The sequence below is a fragment of the Ictalurus furcatus genome, chromosome 24 (genome assembly GCF_023375685.1).
Source record: "Ictalurus furcatus strain D&B chromosome 24, Billie_1.0, whole genome shotgun sequence".
NCBI lineage: Eukaryota > Metazoa > Chordata > Actinopteri > Siluriformes > Ictaluridae > Ictalurus > Ictalurus furcatus.
The window spans coordinates 1,561,358-1,584,598 of NC_071278.1; the positions used below are offsets into that span (position 1 = coordinate 1,561,358).

General features: G+C 37.7%; 3 protein-coding genes across 3 annotated transcripts; 1 reads left to right on the plus strand and 2 right to left on the minus strand.

The window, feature by feature from the left end:
* Window positions 1-2,697: 2,697 nt before the first annotated feature.
* On the plus strand, window positions 2,698-3,909 carry LOC128600791 (interferon tau-2-like). The gene is made up of 5 exons (XM_053613490.1): window positions 2,698-2,838; window positions 2,926-3,009; window positions 3,309-3,458; window positions 3,587-3,688; window positions 3,820-3,909. Exons 1-5 carry the CDS (start codon window positions 2,698-2,700, stop codon window positions 3,907-3,909), a joined length of 567 nt encoding a protein of 188 aa, XP_053469465.1.
* Window positions 3,910-12,258: 8,349 nt separating this feature from the next.
* On the minus strand, window positions 12,259-16,596 carry LOC128600748 (interferon a3-like). Its single transcript, XM_053613433.1, has 5 exons — window positions 16,339-16,596; window positions 16,148-16,228; window positions 14,773-14,922; window positions 14,585-14,677; window positions 12,259-13,327 (listed from the first exon to the last, which is right to left on the minus strand). Exons 1-5 carry the CDS (start codon window positions 16,585-16,587, stop codon window positions 13,226-13,228), a joined length of 675 nt encoding a protein of 224 aa, XP_053469408.1. The 5' UTR covers window positions 16,588-16,596; the 3' UTR covers window positions 12,259-13,225.
* Window positions 16,597-19,531: 2,935 nt separating this feature from the next.
* On the minus strand, window positions 19,532-22,022 carry LOC128600568 (interferon tau-10-like). Its single transcript, XM_053613141.1, has 5 exons — window positions 21,642-22,022; window positions 21,153-21,227; window positions 20,516-20,662; window positions 20,244-20,330; window positions 19,532-20,147 (listed from the first exon to the last, which is right to left on the minus strand). Exons 1-5 carry the CDS (start codon window positions 21,762-21,764, stop codon window positions 20,040-20,042), a joined length of 540 nt encoding a protein of 179 aa, XP_053469116.1. The 5' UTR covers window positions 21,765-22,022; the 3' UTR covers window positions 19,532-20,039.
* Between the last annotated feature and the right edge of the window lie 1,219 nt (window positions 22,023-23,241).

Consider the following 23,241-nt stretch of genomic DNA (forward strand, 5'->3'; position numbering starts at 1 on the left):
AACTGACTTTCAAGTAGTCTTTTAAGATTTTTCTAGATTTTTATATAATTTTCTTAATGCAATAACTGTATTATTTAACTATAACTGTACATATATAACGGTACATAACATTATTATAATATACATTACTGTGTGTAATATCATAACAACAATAACAACAGTTACTACCACTACTACTAATGATAATAATAATAATTAGTATTATTATAATTATAAGTTCATTATATAATTAGAAGTTTATTATAAGCTCACATATTTAATAAGCCTATTATACCTAATGCATAGTACTCAATACAACGCTGTAAAATATTAGAAATATTATTTTGATATGATGAAGGAAGTTGTTTCTCACCATGTCCCTCAGCAGTACAGAGCTCTCCTCGTTCTTTTCTTGGAGTCTGTACTGTGCCCAGGTGCAGGATGGCAGAGCTGCAGCTTCACACACACTCAACACGAACCCGAGCAGCAGAACACTCTTCATCAGCTCCATGATATACACTCAGTGAGAAAAGAGTAAGCACTCAGCTGTGAGTGTGAAATGGTTCAGTTAGCTCGGTGCTCCTCTGAAGCGATGTTCACGCAGACTGGCACCAGCTCGGCCTATTTATTGTATCTGCGGTTTTGTGGCATCATGTTGCCCCTGAACCCCAAAAAAAGTACGCGAGGAGAAATGATTTGTCTTGTGGTTCAGAATGAAACCGAATATTTTTTCTTCTTTTCTTTTCTTTTCTTTTTCTTTCTTGTTATGCAGTTTGTAAAATGGCCCGTGTGAGATTTAACATGACATTTCTTGCTGTATGTCACTGAGCTTAATCTTTAGAAGGAATGCTGTTCAGTTTCTGTCGTTATGAAGCTCATATAAAGTATAAATCTGCTGAAGCTCACACTGAGTGAGTTAAGCTACACGTCTTTATTTTAGTTAGGCTATAATTATAGATTTTAATGCAGAAACCATCTGAAAAAAAAATTTGGTTCAAAGTAAAAATGTCACAACTTGTTACTCTTACAAAAAAATAAACAAAGAATAAAATAAATAAATAAAATGTCTGTAATAAATTGACGTATTTTACTTTTAAACGAGGCATTTCTTCAGTACACAATTAAGTGTGAAACTACGATTACTACTATTACTACTAATACTTTCACTATCACTAATCTTGGGTCATGTATGCATTTAGTTGTTATTATTTATTTAATAAATGGATTTTTTGCGCTGAAATTAGCGTCTTCTCTGGCATTTTTCGGAAATCCTAATAATAAATACTCATGAAATCACCACCGGATAAAACTTTCGTTAAGAATGATTTCGGTGATGAAACATTCATTAAAGAGAATTAATACGAGATGCTTACGACGTGGTTTTCGGGTAAGCATGGTTTAGAGAACTTTCCAGAACCTCGGCAGGCAGAATCTGGGCCAGAAATTATAACTATAGTCGTCTTCATGTAGTAAAAATAAATAAATAAATCGCTGAATCAGATGTTGAGTATGCGTTTCATTGTGTTTCTTTAAAGAAATTGTCTTTAATCAATATGTATGAGATGGAGACAATAATTACTGACTAATTCACTGCACTTGTCTTTAGCTAGGACACTTTCTTGGATGTTTTATTATTATTATTATTTATTATTTTTTTTGGTTGTCTTTTTGGTTGTCGGGCGGCTGTGGATCAGGTGGTACAGCGGGTTGTCCACTAATCATAGGGTTGGCGATTCGATTCCCGGCCCACGTGACTCCACATGCTGAAGTGTCCTTGGGCAAGACACTGAACCCCAAGTTGCTCCCGATGGCACGTTAGCGCCTTGCATGGCAGCTCTGCTACCATTGGTGTGTGTGTGAGGATGGGACACAATATAAAGCGCTATTTAATAAGATAAGATAAGATACTTTATTAATTAAGTGCAGACCATTTACATCACATAGGACTCATGCTTTATTTTTCTTAAAATAAATCGATTAGGTCACAGATGACATAGGGCACTGAAATACAGTCACTGATATGACAATAATGTGCAAAAAGCTGGGACATGGTGAGAAACAACTTCCTCTCATGATATAAAAAATAATATTTCTAATCTTTTACCGCGTTGTGCTGTAAGTACTATGCAACTACAATATCTCTGGGTGTCTCGAGGTCTGAGAGAGGCTACACGTTGTTCACAGCAGCTAAAGCATTTGATTTTGAAAGCGTTATTTAATAGATTAACTAATAGGCGTGTAATTTGTTAGAATGATCATTTGTTAGAATTAGTTATAATTAGCACGCAGCGGGCTTCGATAATATCGTCTGTATATTACGTCACTTGTCTTCAGCATTGTTACCGCGGGAATTGTCAACTAAAGCCGGCTTCTGAAAGAGAAAGTGATGATGTCATTCATTATCTTGCGTGAAGGAAGGCGCATCTGGAGGTTTTTTCTCCCTCCCGCATCTGTTGAAATAAGGAACGCAGATGTAAAACAATTCAAACACGAAAGCAAAAGAATTCCCTTTCTGTTCAATTGTGGAAAAAAATCATGTAAGATTGAATCCGTGTTCGAGACGCAATAAAAAAAAACTAACAAAAAACTCCCCTTATGAAGTGAAATAAATAGACAAAGGGCTGGTGCTATTGTTCATTCACACCTTTTCAGGACTTCAGAGCAACATTGTGATTGTAACGGAGACTGAGTGTGTAACCTTTTCTCACTGAGTGTATAATGAATCACATAGAGCTGATGAAGTGTGTGCTGCTGCTCGTGTTCGTGTCGAGTGTGTGTGAAGCTGCAGCCCTGCCATCCTGCCGGTGGGCACACTACAAAGAACTGAGCGAGAAGAGCAAGAACTTGCTGGAGCGTATGGTGAGAATCAATAATAATAATAATAATAATAATAATAATAATAATAATAATAATAATAATAATAATACTGCGTGTGTGTCTCTACAGGGTGGCCAGTTGCCACAGGAGTGTTTAGAGGGAAAAAACAGCTCCTCTCCTTCCTTTCCAAAGGACGTGTTCATTAAAGCTCAGGTATGTGCTGAAATGTTTATTGTAAAAGATCCATGTCTAGTTATAACTTGCAGACTCTAAAACAAATTACAACTATCTGTACACATCTTTAAACCCTTCAAAGATTACATCAGGATGTAGATGTCTTTAAAAAAATATATTAAAAGCCATTTTCATTCTGTTCATTTTTAACACCATGTCCTACTGACAAGTCTGCTTGAGATTACTTACCAAGGGGGACGACAACATCAAGAACAATTATTTCTCCACTATGAAAACGGGAGCATTAAAATATTCGCTGTATCGCTTTGTTCTTGCAGAATGAAGACCTGGTCTTGGTGGCTCTTGAAACTCTGAGTGGAGTTAAAAAAATCTTCAAAAACAACCACACACTAGTGAAGTGGGAGAGCGACAGTCTGGCAATCTTCAGGAGCCTTGTGTTTAGACAAGTGAGAAAGCTGCAGGAATGCGTAAGTCGGAGATTTCCTGGTCTGAGGGGTTTGGTTCTGACACTTCAGTCGAAGTGCTTCAGAATATGTACTACTGTAGGAATAAGTGAGTAAAAGTTTACATCATTATCTCTGTTAATCATTTTCAGGCAGGGAAAAAGTTCCAGACGGCGATGGAGAAACCTGCGGACAGCAGCACTGCTACACTGAGGTCGTTTTTTGAAAAGCTGGAGGAGCGACTGAAAGAGAAGGTCAGTACACAGAGAAGAAACTCCAATCACTATCACACACTCAAAGCCTCTGCATGGAAGTGCATGTGGAAATGATGTGGTGTAATTCTGCTGTTTAATACGTGAATGTGCGTTGTGTTTCTGTTGCACAGGAGTTCAGCTCGTGCGCCTGGGAGATAGTGAGAACTGAGCTTCAGGGTGGCCTCGAGGAGCTTCAAACTGTTCTAGAGAGCAGGAACTAAAGAAGAACAAGCCACAGTGTTCCTCACAGCATCCGGAGAACGTTTTCAGCGACTGCAAACAGTGACATTTATTTATTTGTTTGTTGGTTAGTTTCTTTATTTTATGAAAACAAAATCATGTGTTTATCTTGTTTTTATTATAATATATTGTTATTTATTTATTTATTTATTTATTTATTTATTTATTTATTTATTTGGTTACTTACATTTCTGGGTATTGATGTATGCTTTTAAATATTTGCACTTTTTATAAATAAAATCTAATCAAATCAAATTTTTAAAAATATATATTTTTTTATATACTGCTTTACTTGCACACTGTTACGACACAGTCTAGGTTGAGCCGCACAGAGTAACCGTTCAAAGACGAAGATTTCTTAATAATGGAAGCCAGGAACGACAGACACACAAAAAAAAACAGTTTTCAATAAATCGGTGGTATATTGTACAAATAGGCAAGTGTATATACAACTGTACAACTGTAGAACAACTGTAGAACATAACACTAGGCTTATCTTCAGGGTGGGCCAAGGCTAAAATAAAAAAACAAAACTTCTTTACCTAAAAGAAAAACAACTCACTAATCACTAATTCACTAATCCAGAAACAGAGACAAAAAGGACCCCACTCCCAAAAGAAATGGCAGCCACACCCCTACTGTCGGTAAACCAAGTGAAACATATATACACTGGTGAATATATACATATAAACAGGTACAGGGAGGACCAAACTCACAGTCAGAACCAGAACAGCAGTCAGAACAAAGAATACTATAGCCACAAGGGCAAGCAAACATGAACCAAATCTCCCAACACACAATCACAGGTAACCACTTCCAACCTCCTCCTCAACAACCTCAACCACCTCCTCCTCCACACTCTCCAGCTTCTCAACCTCTGTAAATAGTGTCGCCTATTAGTAATGTTATCATGGGATCATGGAGTTCGGACCTGCACACAAAACATGGGACAATACACACAAAACAAGACTTCCCATCCCCAAAGAAAGTGGGTTGTAAACACCAAACCCCCCCCTTCCCCCCCCCCCCCCCAAAGAGAGTTAATACCTTGTCAGAGGAGCTTGGGACAAGCATATTTCTTGAATTTTGACACTTAATGGTTTGACCCCTAGTCCCAGCTGTTTACACAAATAGGAGACAAATCCTTTCCCAAAATCACATTTATCCAAATTCAAAACTAATGAAGCATCAGAGAGACGAGTGAAAACAAGCTCTAGTAGCTCAAGGTTTTTTTGGTTTTTTTCCAGGTATCTGAATAGACTACCACATCGTCTAGGTATGCGGCGCAATTCGGAACATCCCCAAGTACTCGAGTCATCAGCCGCTAGAAATCATCTGACGCGTTACGAAGACCAAATGCCATGAATGTATACTAGAGGAAATTATCGGGTGTAGCAAAAGAACATATAATGAGTGTTTATTCTTTATTAATCACATATACTTTACAGCACAGTGAAACTATTTTCTTCACGTACCCCAGCATGTCAGGAAGCTGGAGTCAGAGCGCAGGGTCAGCCATGATACAGCGCCACGGATTAGGAAACTTACTGATTAATGTTGTAATGTCTTTCTGAAGTGATAGAGACAACCCTTCCAATTTCTTGGGCAACCGCTTTAAGGCGTCAGAATTGACTAAGTGGTGGGAAGACATGCAGTTTCTTCCGAGATATAGATCATCAACCTCCGGGGAATATTCAGCAGAGGATCCTTGACCTTCTACGGGGAGTCTAACAACCGGCATCACAGAAGGAACAGGTTTGGACTCAGATAGGGAAGGACACGCATAATAATTTTTCAATAGGTTGATGTGACACACACGGGTTTTATGCCTATGATCAGGCGTACCGAGAATGTAGTTAGTAGGACTCAACTTTTGTTTAATCTCATAAGGTTCGGCAAAGGTTTGGAGAGAACATCCTGGCACAGGCAATAACGTTACACTAGGTCTCCAACACAAAAGGAACAAGAGACTGCCTTATGGTCATATCTCTGCTTCAGAGACTCCTGGGAGGAGCGCAACGTGAGACCTGCCAGTTCTCTTACTATCCCCAACCGTTCACGAAGCACTTGAACCGCTTTCAAAATAGTCTTTCCCGAAGGGGGAGAAGACTTTGCCAACTATTATTCTTGTAGGGTCTTTAAGGGGTCTCTCACAGTATGACCAGATCTGACAGACTAAAGCCAAGAGATTCTTGCACAGCATCACGTACAGCAAATGATACAAGGGGCACCCCTCATCCCAATCTTTCCCCATTTCCACGCAGAATGTGTGCAGCATAGTTTTAAACGTTTGGTGAAAACGCTCCACGCAACTCGCAGCTCACGCATTACCTGTGGAAAAAAAAACCGTGATGTGAAGAGAAATGTGAGACCATTTCCTCATTAACACCCCTTTGATAGGGGGTTGTAACTTTTCTTTTTCGTTTCTTTTCATCACCACAAACTTCATTTAAAAAAACAAAACAAACAAACAAAAAGAATGGGGATTTACTGCTATATCAGCAGAATGCTAGAAACAGTTCACTGCTGAATAAACGCAGCTAACAGGTCATTGCGTCTTCCATTTAACCTAGTCGAATATGATCTTACACCAGCCACACGTTACTTTCACTTTCACGTCACTTTCGCATTGCAACTCGAAAACAGACGAGTGGGTTATGAAACAAAGTTTGCAGCGCGAAAAAAAAACTTTCTCAAACGGAAATACTAATTAGGTGTTTGCGCCTGTGAATAAATTATGTGTATTACAAAACTAAAACTAAAACTGAAATAATCCATACACTTAATAAATAATAATAATAATAATAATAATAATAATAATAATAATAATAATAATAACTGGGTGTGAGTTTGGAGAACGCATCCTGGATGTGGTCATGGGGTTCATAAACGAGATATGCTCGATATGAATCTTGTTTAAAGAGATGTTCGATTAGCAGGCTTAATAAACAAGAAGCTATTCCCTGAAATGTTAAAGTCTTGTTTATTTCCGATTAAGTTCACAGATCTGACGCACACTCGATAAAAACTTGTGCCTGTCAGGAAAGTTCTTGCCTAAACCAAGCAACCTCTTTTCATATGATAATTTCTAACAGTGGTATCTACGAACAGCTGCTGTAGGTTCTTGTAGGTGGCCTAAGAAGTTTTGTCTCTAGTCAAACAGTAGCAGATTATAGACCGATTACGTTCTGGGTTTAAAACCTCTTCATTTAAGAAACCACTCATGTCTAGAGATGATTTTATACGGCCATATGCAGCACATTTCCAACTCATGTCTGTGATCTTTACAGGAACTAACCACACGGCTTTGCTCTAAGACTGACATCATGGCAGCATGTTAAACTGAGAGGTAATCATTCACTGATATTTACAGTGACGTGAAAAAGTATTTCCTGATTTCTTCTGTTTTTGTGAATATCTCATACTAAGTTGTTTCAGAAATTAAAACGAAATCTAAGACGAAACAAAGGCAACCTGCGTAAACACAAAATACAGTTATTTATTGAAGCAAAAAAAAGTTATCCAATACCAACTGGGCCCGTGTGAAAATGTATTTGCACCTGTAGTTACCCAAATCTATGAAACTGCATTCATAATGGGGTTCAGCTGGACGAGACGCAACCAGGCCTGATTACTGCAAACCCTGTCCAATCACATCTACACTTAAATAGAACTTTTTCTACAGCACGAAGTTGGTTAAAAGGTCTTACCCAGTAACACACTATGCCATAGCTGATTAACTGCATGTCAAAAACTTTGATTATATACAAACATACATGTTCACAAATCTGGTCCTGCAAAAACCCCTGCACATTTTAGAGTGGCACGTTCGAGAGTTTTCCCTGCTCTAACACGCAAAGGGTTTATGAGGACATGGTTTATTCTTTTTTTTTTTTTAAAAAAAAAAAAAGGTTTCACTCAGAGTCCTGACTTTGACCAACACTCCCTTCTTAGGCCTCAATGAGCTCGTTCCCTCCTAAGGCCTCATCCTAACTTGTTAATTGGTATCTGGCCTCAAAGCTATCTGCTTCTGTGGAGGAAGATACAGGCTGGTACAGAAAGAACAATTATTGTGCAGTAAGACACAGAATTCATCTAACTCAACACACACTTAGAATATACCTTGATCAAAAAGTGTTCTATGGATTTACATTATGCTTCTAAATATTGATTATACATATAGATTATGCTTAAGTAATAAATCTAAATGTTAGTTACACATACTGATTACACTTCATAGATATTTCTATAAATTCAGATGTTTACACCATTGTCTGCTGTAATTCTTGGTTAGTTGAAACCTGTGAACTACTTCCATTATCTAGACACTATATGGTCAAAAGTATGTGCACCCCTGACCATCACACCCTTTTTTCCTCAAACTGCCACAAAGTTGGAAACATACAATTTGTATAGAAAGTCGTTGTGTGCTGTAGCATTACAATTTCCCTTCACTGCAACTAAGAGGCCCAATCCTGTTCCAGCATGACAATGCTCCTGTGTGAAAGCGAGTTCAATGAAGACATGATAAGTGTTAAGTTTGGAAGAAGGTAGAAGAACTCGAGTGTCCTGAACAGAGCCCTGACCTTAACCCCACTGAACACCTTTGGGATGAACTGGAGCTGAAACCTCCTCAACATCACAACATCAGCACCTCACCTCAACCTCACTAACGCTCTTGTAGGTGAATGAACACAAATCCCCACAGCCATGCCCCAAAATCTAGAGGAAAGCCTTCACAGAAGAGAGAGTGGAGCTTATTATAACAGAAAAAGGGAGGAATAAATCTGGAATGAGATGTTCAACAAGGACATATGGGCGTGTTGGTCAGGGGTCCACCAACTTTCGACAAGATAGTTTATTTAAAGTTGGTCTTCTTTGTTATTTGTATGCCTGTGTAGTCACTGAGCTGGAAGCATTGGTGAACTCAGGTAAATTTGGACAGTTTAACTTAACTTAGCACATATATCTTTTTCTTTTAGTGGAGTTTTTCTGCTGTGATTTTTACTTAATCAGTTTATACTGAATTTTAGAAAGGATTTCTTTCTTAATTTTGATTTGAAAATCTTGATTTTTCTCACCATTTTATTGTTGCTTTTGCTGTAAGAAATTTATGATCGAATGTTACTCAGGCCAACATCTTAATATATAGTTGATTTTACTCAGTCTACTCTGTTCATACAATATTTAATTACTGTTATTGCAATGTGCCCTGAATAAGTATCCTACAAATAAATATTCTTTTAAACGTGTAATTGAGGATGAACGTAAAGACCTAAACCAATAAAATCATGCTGTCCCAAATGACCAAACATTTCCTTAAAATGTCAAAGGGGTAATCCATGCTTCTGTAGAATATGCTATAATTTTCTTTAACACATGTACCGTGTGTTGGGGGATTTTGTTTTATTAATTGCAAGAAAGCTTTAGACAATATGGAAATTCACAAACTGTCCTGAATTCACTCTATTATTTTCATAATGTGTGACGTGTTGTGTCCCCACTGCCCACAGTGTCAGAAACAGAAAAATGAATCATCAGAGGATGTCTGATTTAATGGGTAAAAAAATATTTTTTTAATTCATTTATCAATATGATATTTTTTTGTTTGTTTCTTGAATCAGTGAAATTGACCATCAAAACAAACCCGTAGAAAAATAACAATATAACAGTGTTTCCTCATCACCTTATGCTAATAAATAAACAAATACATACATGCATAAGGAATAAATAAATAAATAAATAAATACATAAATAAGATTATCAACAGCCAAATCAAAAGGATACATGAATTCAATTAAGACATTTAAACATGACAGATTCAGTAAGCCTTTTGGTCCCATATTTGGTCCAATTTCTAGACAATAATAACATATCCGGTTAAATATTCTGTTTGTTCTTCTTTAACAAAACTAGCAGGATTTTTTTAGTTGGTCCTTTTCAGTAGTTTATGCTTCACATTGGCAGCAATGCATTATTCACTTGAACAATCTCTCCACCCTAAAAAACAAAGATGGAAAAAAAATTTAACATAGGAATATAATGCGTACAGCGTCTGACATTATCAACATCTCGGTCAAAACAGCTATAAATTCACCACCAATTCAACTAATAATCTTCACAAATGTCCTCATAGATCCAATCAGGAAGACCGCAACATCCGGGTGAATATCGTTACAGAGTAATGATAAATTCCCATTTAATACGATATGCAAACCTAATCCTGAAACAATGGTGTTTTAGTGATTCCCGACTCAGACGTAAGGTGTATAACAAAGACGTGATAAGAGTGGCATTTTTCGTATGCCTCATACCAATACCAAACTGTGCCTTTTTTGGAAACGCGGCGACAGGGAAGACTACAGTTTAGAACATGTGGTAGATTATCTATTACCCAGATTTTTAGTGCAATTAATTATTTGACTAAGTTCAGTTTGTATTATTATTAGTGCAAAATAATTATAATAATGACTAATGATGCTAATAATGCAAATAATAGCAATAATATTAATAATAATAATAACAATTATTATTAGTAGTAATCGTATTATTGTTATTGATAATAGCAATAATAATATAACTGTAACAATAATAGTTATTATTATTATTATTATTATTATTATAGCTCTACTACTACTACTACTACTACTACTACTACTACTAATAATAATAATAATAGTTGTTGTTGTTGTTGTTAATAGTAGTAGTAGTAGTATCAGGTTAAGAGCCTAAATCTCAGTTGAGTCACCTGCTTAAATCAGAGAATTTGAGAAGTAAAGCTTCCTCCACTGACTCACCATTTCCTGCAGCAGTGACAAACAGAAGTTGTTCTTCGCTCTGTACTGGCTGATCATCCAGTCGCAGGCTTCGCTTCGCTCCTGCACGATGAAAAACAGCAGAAAATAAAGACAGATCCATGATTGTTTGGTGTCCATGTTCGCGCTCTCGGCTGGTTGAGCTTGTTGGAGACATGGTGCAGCTCGCTGGGTTTTATCCTCATGTATATGGAAAGGGAAAACGAAGCGGGGCCGTAACTCGAAGCTCGAGCCACCGGGACGCGGTGAGAAATCCCCAGCGAGCTCCTTCAGCCACCCCCGATTTCGCTTTCACTTTCCACTGAGCCGACTTAGCATAGCATAGGAAAACGACATCTAACTACAAACTACAAACTAACACATTATACAGCATGTTGTTTGTTTGTTTGTTTGTTTGTTTTACAGAGATTTATGACGTGTTTAATCGCCGACAGATTTAAATCCACTAGATCGCTAAGTGACTCCTGTAAGACTTCTCCCTCTGTACAGAACACCAGGATTGTTACACTGTAGCGAACGAGTCGTTACAGCGAACAGATTTTTGCTCAAAAACAAAAACAAAAACAACAACAAAGTACAGATATTTCAATCTTACCTGCGGGACAATCGACACCGAGTCGTTCAGATCTTTCCCCGCTCGATTACAAACCGAAAGCGAGTTTACACACAGAAACCCTTTCGCTCGGGGTTTGTCGGGTCTTTCATGTCTTTCGGTGACGTGAGCCGAGTGCAGAGACTGCTGATGCAACGTGGTGACGACACTGCAACAGTGCAAAAGCGCACAATGCTGTAGAAAAGAGCAAAGCGAACTTACATCACCAGCGGAAACTTTCTCTTACACAGTCTACACAACAACATAAATTAAAGCATTAATAAAAAAAAAAAAAGAAAGATGTAATAATAAGAAGGAGCAGAAGAAGATGAAGAAAAAGAAGAACGGACAGATTACTACTACCTTCTTCTCCTCTTCCTCTTCTTCTTCTTCTTCTTCTTCTTCTTCTTCTTCTTCTTATATAGGCTACTGTAGCGCCTACATATGGAAATGTGTATAAATGCTAAACTAAATAAATAAATTAAACACTAATACACTTTAAAAAATATCTAAAATATATACATTAAGCTTATGTATAGCAATATATTAAAAGAAAAATTTAGCTAAGGTAGAAAGCTGTCTTTTTTATTGTGAGAAAGCTTTCACTGTTGTGACACTTCATGACAAGATCAGAAAGTGATAAAAGGGGACAGACATCTCTCTCACTGTCGCGGGTACGGGTCACCTACAGTACGGGTACTCACACTTTGAAGCACTTTATACAGAAACGATGACAATTTTTTAAAAAGAAATTTGTCCAAGTTGTGAAAAGAGCAAATCAAGTTTAGGGATGGAGAAGAATAACTGGAAATGTAGAAGCAGAAGACATCCAAGAAGAAAATTCAAATGCAGGCTTTGCAGGAGGTGTTGAGGAAAAGCATGGAGAGATGGAGGAATATGAGATGATTTAAAAAGAGAGAGAGAAAGAGAGAGAGAGAGAGAGAGAGAGAGAGAGAGAATGGAAGACATTGGCTTTGGTGATGAAAGTCAAGCAGCTGGAGGTCAACTTGCCTTCAGAGTGAGAGTGCTGGGAGCAGGAATGAGAAAAGGCCAAGCAGACATGGAGGAGAGGAGTGTAGAGACAGAGAGAAAGACTGGAGAACAAAAAGTCACACAGGTGGAGGCCAGTTTGGGTTCAGAGCGAGAGCACTGGAAGCAGGAAAGAACACCAGTGACTGCTTGGACAAACCGCTGTACAATGAGTGCTCACATGGCAAGAACAAGATGAAGAAAAAAGACTCAGTGCTTTACCCAGTACTGACCTGTAGGTAAAGGAGCAGGAGAAGTCAAGGAAACCCTCAGTAAAAAGGCTTGATGTTTTCTTTTTTCAAAATGATCAATAAAAATCTTAAGAGTACTCCTAACTCTTTGTGTTTTCATTTATTTTATTAAATTATTCCATCCATCCATCCATCTTCTATACTGATTATCCTTCAGGGTCACGGGGAACCTGGAGCCTATTCCAGGGAGCATGGGGCACAAGGCGGGGTACACCCTGGACAGGGTGCCAATCCATCGCAGGGCACAATCACATACACACTCACACACCCATTCATTCACTATGGACACTTTGGACCTGAAATCAGCCTACCATGCATGTCTTTGGACTGGGGGAGGAAACCGGAGTACCCGGAGGAAACCCCCACAGCACGGGGAGAACATGCAAACTCCGCCCACACAGGGCCACGGTGGGAATTGAACCCCCGACCCTGGCGGTGTGAGGTGAGCGTACTATAACCAAGAATCCACCGTGCGCCTTTATTAAAGTGTTATCTATATGAATACAAGAGAATACATAATATCGGTATTTTACTTTTTACACTGTTACGATACATTCAGTTGATTAAAATTTTGAAGCAGTTTTTCACCACCACCAAATCTGGATTCAGACTAGTTTAGAATAGTTTTAGTTGTGGTGGCCAGTAGGTCAAGTCTTTGAAGGTGTTTCAGTATCACTCCTGCAACATCATTCCAGCTCTTCGCATTGTACTCCTGCACAGAGAAATGTCAGATAACAGGACGGTGGACCAACATTAATAATTTTATGAGCAGGAAATGCAAACCAACTCACTTCCCATTTTTAACAAACCTAACATGACACTCGACAGCAGTATCCCAAGTCGAGAGGCTATCATACTTGATCCAGCGTACAGTCTTGCAATTACAGCGTACAGTCTAAATGATCCAGTTTTAGACTTATAGTGTTTTTGTTTGTTTGTTTGTTTGTTCTTTATGTAGTTGGGCTGGAAATTTTGCTGAACCCTGGCAACCCTGGTTAATGATATTAGCTCAAACACACTAAGAATAAAGCAGTGCTGCTTGAAAGTTAGAATTTTCTATATTTCTGCATAAATATGATGTAAAACATCAGATTTTACAGTCAGCAATAAAACAAATTAGACAAAAATATTATACTTGGTCATTTATTTGTTGAGGAAAATAATCCAATATTATATATCTGTGACTGTGAGTGGCAAAAGTATGTGAACCTGTAGGATTAGCAGTTAATTTGCAGTTGAAATTAGAGTCAGGTGTTTTTGTAATCAGAGGGATGACGATCATGTGTGAGTGAGCACCCTGTTTTATTTAAAGAACAGGGATCTATCAAAGACTGATCGTTACAACACGTTTGTGGAAGTGTATCATGGGAAGTGTATCATCTTTGCATGGGAAACAAGGTCACTGTGGTGCACCCGTATTTCTGACATTAACCACTTTATATTTCCTCTTTCCCTCTCCTAAAAGTTTGCAATATATCTTACTATAGAAATGTGTGTTTACATCAAAAGTACACTGTCTGCACTTACACCTTGCCTTTTTGCACACATGTATTAGATTCAATTCTAATTATTTGGTATAAAACAAGATCTTGGATGTTGTGCAGTATTAAACTATCCCAATCTGGCAACTCAGTCATTAACTCTCTTGTCTCCTGCTCCTCCCCCAAGCATGGGACAGAGGGATTCCTGCCCCACTGGACCTCTATTAGCGCTTGCCATTTTTGAATGCTAGGTGCAATAATAATTCTATGGAGCAAAATGGGGCAGTGAGCACACTGTACCATGATCCCCTTAAAGGACTTTATGAAGATAAACATTTGTTGAATGACTGACATATCTGGTGTAGCTCCATACCTGCCCTTGCAGTATATTTTTGGAACTTTGGATGGTCTTATGGTTTCAAAAGAACTCATGATTAAAACTTGTACTTTTCAAACAGATGTGCTAGACATCTTACTGTAATACTTACTGTATTTCTAAGATGAGAAACCAGACTTCTGAAGTGAATTTCCATCTCCTTCAACATTCTCTTGTGTACTTCATCTGTGACTATATATCTCGCCTTGTTTTGGGAATGAAAATGCATGTAAATGTCAAGAAATAAATCTGAGATGCTTTCATACATCACCCTGTCATGATTAAACACCGTGCACTCACACATCGTTCCAGCTCCAAGATCTGACGATCCACTTCAAGCAGGAAAATATGCAGTTTATGTTGGTCACAGTTCATCTCCTTAGATTTTCTCCTATAGATCCTCATAACACCCTTTAGAGTCCGCAAAATGAACAGTATGTGGTCATTTGCCTGTTGAACATAAATAGGTAGATTAAGTTATTTTAAGGAGAACCTGAGATAGCCAGCGTCCCATCTAGGGTTCATTCTGTAGTCCCACCTCATGTCCAGTGTTCCTGAGATAGGCTCTGGATCCACAGCAAAACTGTAGGATAAACTGTTTACTGCAGATGAAGGACTGAATGTATAGTTGAATGAAATAATAATTTAAAGAATGAATCAATTGAAAATTCATCCCCCAATATTAACTCATACAAAGATGGGTTTTTGCTGTAGCCGAGGTTCTACTAATGGACAGACAGACAGACAGCAGTGTGGTCAGCATTAAAACATCATTAAAGCACCACAATGACTTTTTAAAAAATCACTTTTTATTGCCCAGTACACCCCATAAAATCCATCACAGTACTTTATTTAATTCTCAAATGAATATTGAAGATGCAGGATGAAGATGAGTGCACAAACATTCACTGGTGCAAACGTAGATCTGGAATTTAATTAAGTTTAAGAAACATGATCTATTGTTTCACTGAAGCACAATTTATTTAAATTTTGTTTGCCTAGCACTTTTAACAACACATGTTGTCACAGAAGTTGTTACAGACATCCATATGTGTAGATTTAGATCCCTAATGAGCAAGCCAGAGATGACAGTGGTAAAGAAACCCCCTGAGACTACATGCGGAAGAAACCTTGAGAGGAACCAGACTTTAAAGGGAACCCATCTTCTTCTGGGTGACACCTGAGAGCGGGAGTATAAATCATTACAGCATACAGGCGTAGAAGAGTAAAGACAAAATAATAATAATAATAATAATTGAGTGTGTTCAGGGATGTTCAGCATTGTGAATTGAGTCCTGACATGAGTACAGGACAGTCTTTATTATTACAGCAGGTACACATCTGTAGTATACAGAAGTAAGGGTGAGACAGAGAGATGATAGAGAGAGTCCTGATCAGCTGTCTCACCGTTTGGTACAGGAACTGCACAGACCCTACAGGAGATTGTGAGAATAGCTGAAAAGATAATCGGGGTCTCTTTACCCGGTATTGACACCTTGACATGAGACCACCCATAGCAGCAGTGAGTGAATTTACTATATTTGTATTCCTAGGCTACAGTAAATTTTTTCTATTCACGTTTTTATTATACCAAATAATAATTGCTGTTAAACTTTATTAACAGCAGACATCTTTTATTCTAAAATTATATACTTGACTAAAACAGTGTCCTTACCTGCAGATGAGTTATGAGGTCGTATTGTTTGTTTGGGAACTCCATGATAAGATGTCCATGATCATGTCCTGCATCTCTGCACTGAAACAGTATAAAATATCAGACATACTGCAGGTCACCTTAAACACATTTTCTACATGTTCTCTGTGCTCTTTGTAACCTCTGCACGTTGACTTTCTCACTTCACTTACCGCCTGCTGAAGATGCACAATGGAGTTGGTGCTTAAAACCTGAAAGTTGCTGAGAGTTGCTTTGCTCTGTGTCTTCATCCATGCGCATGCTCTCGCGCAGTTCCAGCTGTTGAGCGCAATGACAATAAACACCCACACATTTAATACTGTCATTAAACCGACTGGAAAAGGCATAAGCACAAAGTAAATAAAGTAATTATGCAATGAGCAAGGTGCCAAGCATGTCGAACTGGCTCTACTCGCCTTCATGCCTCAACAGCAGGAAAGGTGGAAAGGTGTGGAGTGCTCGTATATGCACACGCGCCAAAAAGTTAATTACTGCACAGTCTATTCTTTCAAAATTTGGATTACCGGTTTAGTGGCTTTTTTATTTTAGTACATTGACGTGTCATTTGTACCTGCAGGCTACACACACACACACACACACACACACACACACACACACCTCCCAACAGAGAACGAGCAGACTACACCCGTTCAGGTAAAAGGTCATGTACCGAATTTAAAGCCTAATTTTTGAGGGGGGAAAGTGTCCAAAGAAATCAATTGTAGTCCATAAGTCATGTCGTCTCCGTGCCTTTTATAAACATAGCTAGATGTTCCAGATTATTGTGCATCTCACGTATTTAGTTCTATCATTAAATATGACTGAGACACTTCTACTGAGGCTTGTTTTAGTCAGTTTGGGCTTACATTTTGCAGATGCAAATACCAAACTAACCAAAGACCAGGAGCAGCTCGTACCCATGGACCAGAAGCGATAAGACTCCTGTACTTCAAAGGTAAACGCATATACGTTGTCTTATTTTCTGTTAACAAACGTTGTAAACAGGATTTTGTGTTTTGTCTGTGAAACCGAATGCAACAGCACCACCAGTGGTCGTAAGGAACAAAAGAAAGAAAGAAATCCCACTCAGAATTATATGTAGCCACACTGTGGGCCGTAACGAGCCGCGCTGTAGCAGCCAATCAGTGCAGGTGATTAATCATATAACGCCCACCTAATTTGAGCTCCATTTGGATATATTTTAGCCTTCTTCAGTGACGCTTCAGTTGATGCTCTAAACGCCCTCGGTAGGCGTGTTATAGACGGGGGCGGGGGGGGGGGGGGGTTATTAGACTGAACCCATGACCCATGTTGTCTAATCAAAGTACAAATTACCCAAAAGGAAAGACGACGAAAAGTAAGTCGTGTTTTTTGTGTTTGAATGGAAGAGTTACAACTTCCATTATTATTATTTTTTTTTTTACCGTGTTTGCTATTCAGAGGAAACACAGCATGAACCCAGTCGAGCAATTTGAGTTTGAAACACTAAACACTACACACTAAAAATGTATAAATCACTAATTTGTGTGTGTGTTTGCCCCAATATTCTTAACATTTACAACATTTAACAAATACTCTTAGCCACAGCGACATTCTTCTTCTTCTTCTAATTTATTATTATTATTATTATTATTATTATTATTATTATTATTATTATTATTATTATATTAAGGATAATGTGGGGTTGGTATTTTAGGGGTTAGTTAGGTGTTGACGGAAGAGGTGGGTCTTTAGCTTTTTAGTTTTTTGAAGATATATGTATATACAATTATAACAATTGTTCTAATTATATGCTTGTACTTCTAAATTAATATTTAAATTAATAAAAGTAATATATAATTTTAAGTTAAACCCACTTTATTTAAATAGATCATATTGCTTTAATAATATTATATAAATATTATATCTTAATATTAAATATTAAATAATTAATATAATAATATATCTTAATATTAAATATAAATTTAGAAGTAAAAGCATATAATTACCCCAATTGTTATAATTGTATATATATATATATATATATATATATATATATATATATATATATATATATATATATATATATATATATATATATATATATATATATACACACACACAAGCCATGCAGTTGACTGAGAAACACAACGAGGGTGAAACAAAGAAACACTTACGCTTGCAAAACATCTCATAATACAAGAGCCTTAGGCCTGAAAATCAACATAAAATAAGAATAACGCTCAAAAATATAATATGTAAATAAGCTCAAAACATTAGTATGGCGCGGACTGTATTATTTTCAGCTTTATTTCAATTTCGTTTTTTTCACCAAATCATGCGAATGAAACAAAATGTGTCACTAAGTGAAATCTACATTTTGGGGGGTTTTGGCCACACGAATAAATTAATTTAATACAGAACTTAAAGCATTTAAGTCATTCTAATAATTTAATCTTTTGTGTGAAAATCAGATTTCTTTTTGTCATATTTACTGAACCACTGAATCATTTTTTTAGGGAAAGATCTGTGGTTAGTGCTCTGCCGTGCCAGTCATATTTCCTCTTTCTGTGAAAGTAGGACTGGTACTGAGCACTTTCGTTTATTGGCGAAACTTATTCACCAGTAGCTGTATACCAGACCCTCCAGCGAAACTAGAGGTGTGACCTGCAAGGGCAATAGCATCATATGTTTAAAAACAAATGTAGCACTTACCTGTTTTATTTCAGTGTTGCTGTGTTATTTGTATTCTAGTCATTATTTGAAATGTATAATTAAATATACAAACACGTATGCACTCTAAAAAATGCTGGATTATTTTTTTCTATACAAACTCTGAGTTGAGCCTTTTGGGTCATTTAATTGGGTATTTTCTCAGTCTCGGGTAGTTTTGGGATAGTTTTGTGTAACCCAACCGCTGGGTTAGTGGCTGGGTCATTTTCACTGACAGTTGAATCAACTTACCCTTACACCAGCACCCCTCCCCCACCCCGACACCTCAGCCCCGCTCCTCGGGTCAAATCACCTCAGTTTGAATTCGCCTCAGGTGGAGGTAGAGGTTTTCGCACGGACTGACTGTTAGATTTATTTTGAGAAGGTTCGTATCAATATATTTATCCATTAAACCATTACTGTACTCTAGAAAAAGCAAAAATGTGCGATAACAGTCCGGTTTACATGACATTAAATGCACCGCTATCTTCGTTAGCTTTGGCGTACTTGTTTGTAAAGCCCACTGGGTCGTAAGTCGGTTACTCAGTTGTTGTTTTTTTATGTTTAAAACGTCTCCTTTGATCAAAATCTGACATTTTCCTCTTAAATATATGAAGTATTTGAGTCATTTACTTCAAAGTCTATACGTAAACACCACTTTAGCAGCTCTAGCAAAACATTTACCATGTTGAACATGTATTTCTATAAAAATGTGGCATATTTGACATTTTCAAAGGGTAAAAATTACCCTGAAAAAATTATCCCAGCGCTTTTGTAAAAATGAAACCATCCTTTGGGTTGAAAAACCCATTTACTGAGTTAAAATTAGCAACCCAATTTGATGGGTTAGTTTAGCCCAAAATGTGTTCCGTCCTATATTTACCCAGCCGTTTATCCCAGTGGTTTTTTTTTAGAGAGTGGTGGAAGGTTTTAACAACTATTTAGGGGTCCATGCATCGAGTGCTGGTGTGTTTAAAGAGATAGAGCATCGAGGAAGAGAAGACGGTAGAAATAATATATTAAATCACACGCACAAACCCCGTCTCGTTTATTAAAACACATTTATTCATTCTCACACGCAGATCATTATTATGCTTTGCATTATATTATAAGACTAATTCTGTACCATATATACATAAACAAATAAATACACACATACATATATACATCATCACAGTAGATATTAACAGAATCTGATGGGTCTTGGTGGTTCTGTAGTCAATCTGTAGAACTTGCGCATGACCTTTACAATGATAGGGCGCGCGCTTTCCCACGCGCACGCGCTGAAACTCTGCGGAAAACAAGGAACCGCACAAAGTTAAAATCAACGTGGTGAAAATGACGAGTGAAATCTCGCGGTGAATTTCAGCCACAGTGACACTCTCACCTTCTCTGACAGAAAATCAGACAGACTGCTCCAAAAAGCTCTCCAGATTTCCACTTCCTCAGCATGAGCAGAGCTGGCAACCGGAAACTGGATCTGAAAGAAACAAATATTCACCATGAATTTTACAACACATTTTTAGATCAAAATTGACTAAAAAAAAAAACGAGTCAAGTGGGGTTTTTAATTGTTATTCCTCTGTATAACTTCAGAACCATGGAGCTTCAGAACAGAACTGAGATTAGACAGGTTTAAACAGGTTTCTAAGAGCTTACACATGTTGTATAGAATTGTCTCTGGTATCCGAGTAAATCCTGTAACTGCTGCAGCTCACTGGACTTCCACTCGGTGGACGCGTTCTTCATCAGGAGATCAGAGACAATCCGATATGACATTTCCAACACCAGCAGCCTGCTCCCCTCCTGTCCACACCAAGAAACACAATCAGACATTAATGATGTAATAATTTATTTATTAATTACTTGTTTAATTTGTTAATTAATTTATTTATTTATAACTTGTTTAATTTGTTAATTAATTTATTTATGTATTTATTTATCAGTTTTATTTATTTATTTATTTATTTATTTATTTATTTATTTATAACTTGTTTAATTTGTTAACTAGTTAATGAAAAATAAATAATTAAAAGAACAGAATCGCCAAAAACTCTTCGTTAATATAGTTAAAAGAATAAAACTAATATAGATCTATTTGTTATGATATTTATACTCGGTTTTATAAATATATCATCGTTTCCTCTGGGCCGGAAAAGTAACTCCGAAACTGAAAAGCTGTACACTGTAAATCTGTTGTCGTTATTTTCCCAGTTCTGTTAGTCAGGTAACTGTAATCTGTGTAAAACAGTCCTGTTCGGTTTATAGAATAAGGGAAACTCTTCACATTGCCCACCTGTTTGGGAAAGTTTGGATTTGGGACCTTCATATTTTCCGCCTCGGTCACACATCTCACCGGCCGTATTTCACCCTGTAGGGAATAAAAAATTTCAACACTCATTCATTCATTTTGTTATTAATTAATTTAATAATAATTATACTAATTCGTAATTAATTATTGAATTTAGTATTACTTAATAAGATAGGTTAAATAATTGATTATTATGTTACATAATTTATTACTGATTACCAATGAACTTGTCAAATGACCTGCGTCATTTCCGTTTACATGAAATCATTTAGCAGACGCTTTGATCTAAAACGTGCAAACAGTTTTAAACCAAACAAGGAATAATATAATCTGTACATAGGCGCGGATGCAAGACACATCCAGTGAGCTAGAGCTTTATTTGTGGAAGGCATGGGCAGTGTACACACAGAGAGAGAGAGAGAGAGAGAGAGAGAGAGAGAGAGAGAGAGAGCGAGAGCTTGTATGAACTCTTACCAGGTCGCAGAGCTTCTTGATAATTTCGCGTTTTCTTTTAGACTCCAGATCTTTGGAGCATCTTGCAAACACAGCCGGCCAAATAAGAAGCAACAGAAGCACACATCGCAGAGTAAGAACCATCCTGTCTGCTCTGGTCTGGTCTTGTATTCTCACCAAGAAGTCAGCTGAAGAATGAACAGAGGAGATGCCTGCAGGCGGCTTTTTATTCTCAAAACACTGAGCCCTATTTGCATGGCAGAGGGAAAGCCCGTGCCGTAGTGAAAGGGAACTTCTTCTGATTTCGTCCACTCAGCCCCAGTGAAGCAGGTACTTTTCAAATCAAGGTACAAATCAATTATTGTTGTAAAGTGAAACCGGCCCAATGTTCTTTAGTCATAATGATGTAATGCTTGTATGGATTTCGAAAATACAAATGATGTGATGTGTAGCATTAGCTTCGCCGCGTAATTCCTGTGCATCATGTTCAAAGGTTTATTTGTATTTCATGTGGGTCCACAGTGAATAGCCCAGGTTGGGCCAAAACCTTTTTTACCCACATTGGCCCAAGATGGGCAGCCCATTGAGGATTTGCACATTGATGCGTTGAGGTGAAGTGAATAACATTGATTATCTCGGTACAAGGCTCCCCAGCATTTGGGCAGCCCATATTGAACCACTGAGGATTTGCACATCGGCTCGACATTATTTTTTTGTTTGTTTTTTGTTTTTTATGTTCGCAGTGATGACTGTGCTGTCGCATGTGTATGTGTATCAAAACGATTGCTTTATTGGCAGGTGAAAGAATTTATCGCGCGGGGACTGGGGCCGAATTTCCGCTGTCCAACAATGACGCAACGAAAAGGTGTGTCAGGTTTGTGTTGTGAGGAAAAGCACGTGACCAGCTTTCATTTTCGAAAAACAAAACAAATGACGTGTGGTGTAGTTTTAGCTTGTAGTATGTAGTAGGCCGATTAGACGTGAAATTCCTGCATCTGTGACGATAATGTTAGTCACGTGCTTTTCAGAACCGCCAGTGCCCCGCACCTTTTCATTGCATCACTGTTCAAAGTGTTTTTGTCATCCATGTCATTCTGTCAACTCGGGGGTGGATTCAGGTGTATCAGCGCATCAAGTAAATAAAGGTTGCATTTATTTTCTGGATCGATGTGTGGAGGTTTCTGAACTCTAACAGTTGATCTTCTTCAATCAATGTCAAATACTGAATCACGCGCGGAAGTCTTTAGCGTGACTGATACCCGCAGATTAAAAAAAAATAATAATAATAATTTAAAGTGAACGCATCTACCGGCTTCTCGGATGAACCGGCGATGTGAACGTGTGTAATGTAAAGGTGAATGAATGAACACAGCAGTCCATAATAAAGATAAACACTTTCGTGCTTTACTATTCGATTGTACCAGAATTCACCATTTCTGATGGTGTCCCGAGCTCCTCTGCTGCCTGATCCGCGTGGATGGGATAACCACGTCCTTCTGCAAACACGATCGAGCTTGCAAGTCACGTGGTAACGCAGTACGGTAACGCGGGTATTTTCAAAGTCTTTTAAGCTCTGGGTTAAGCCTCGAAAATGTTCATTTCATCTAACCCTTGTTCCCGA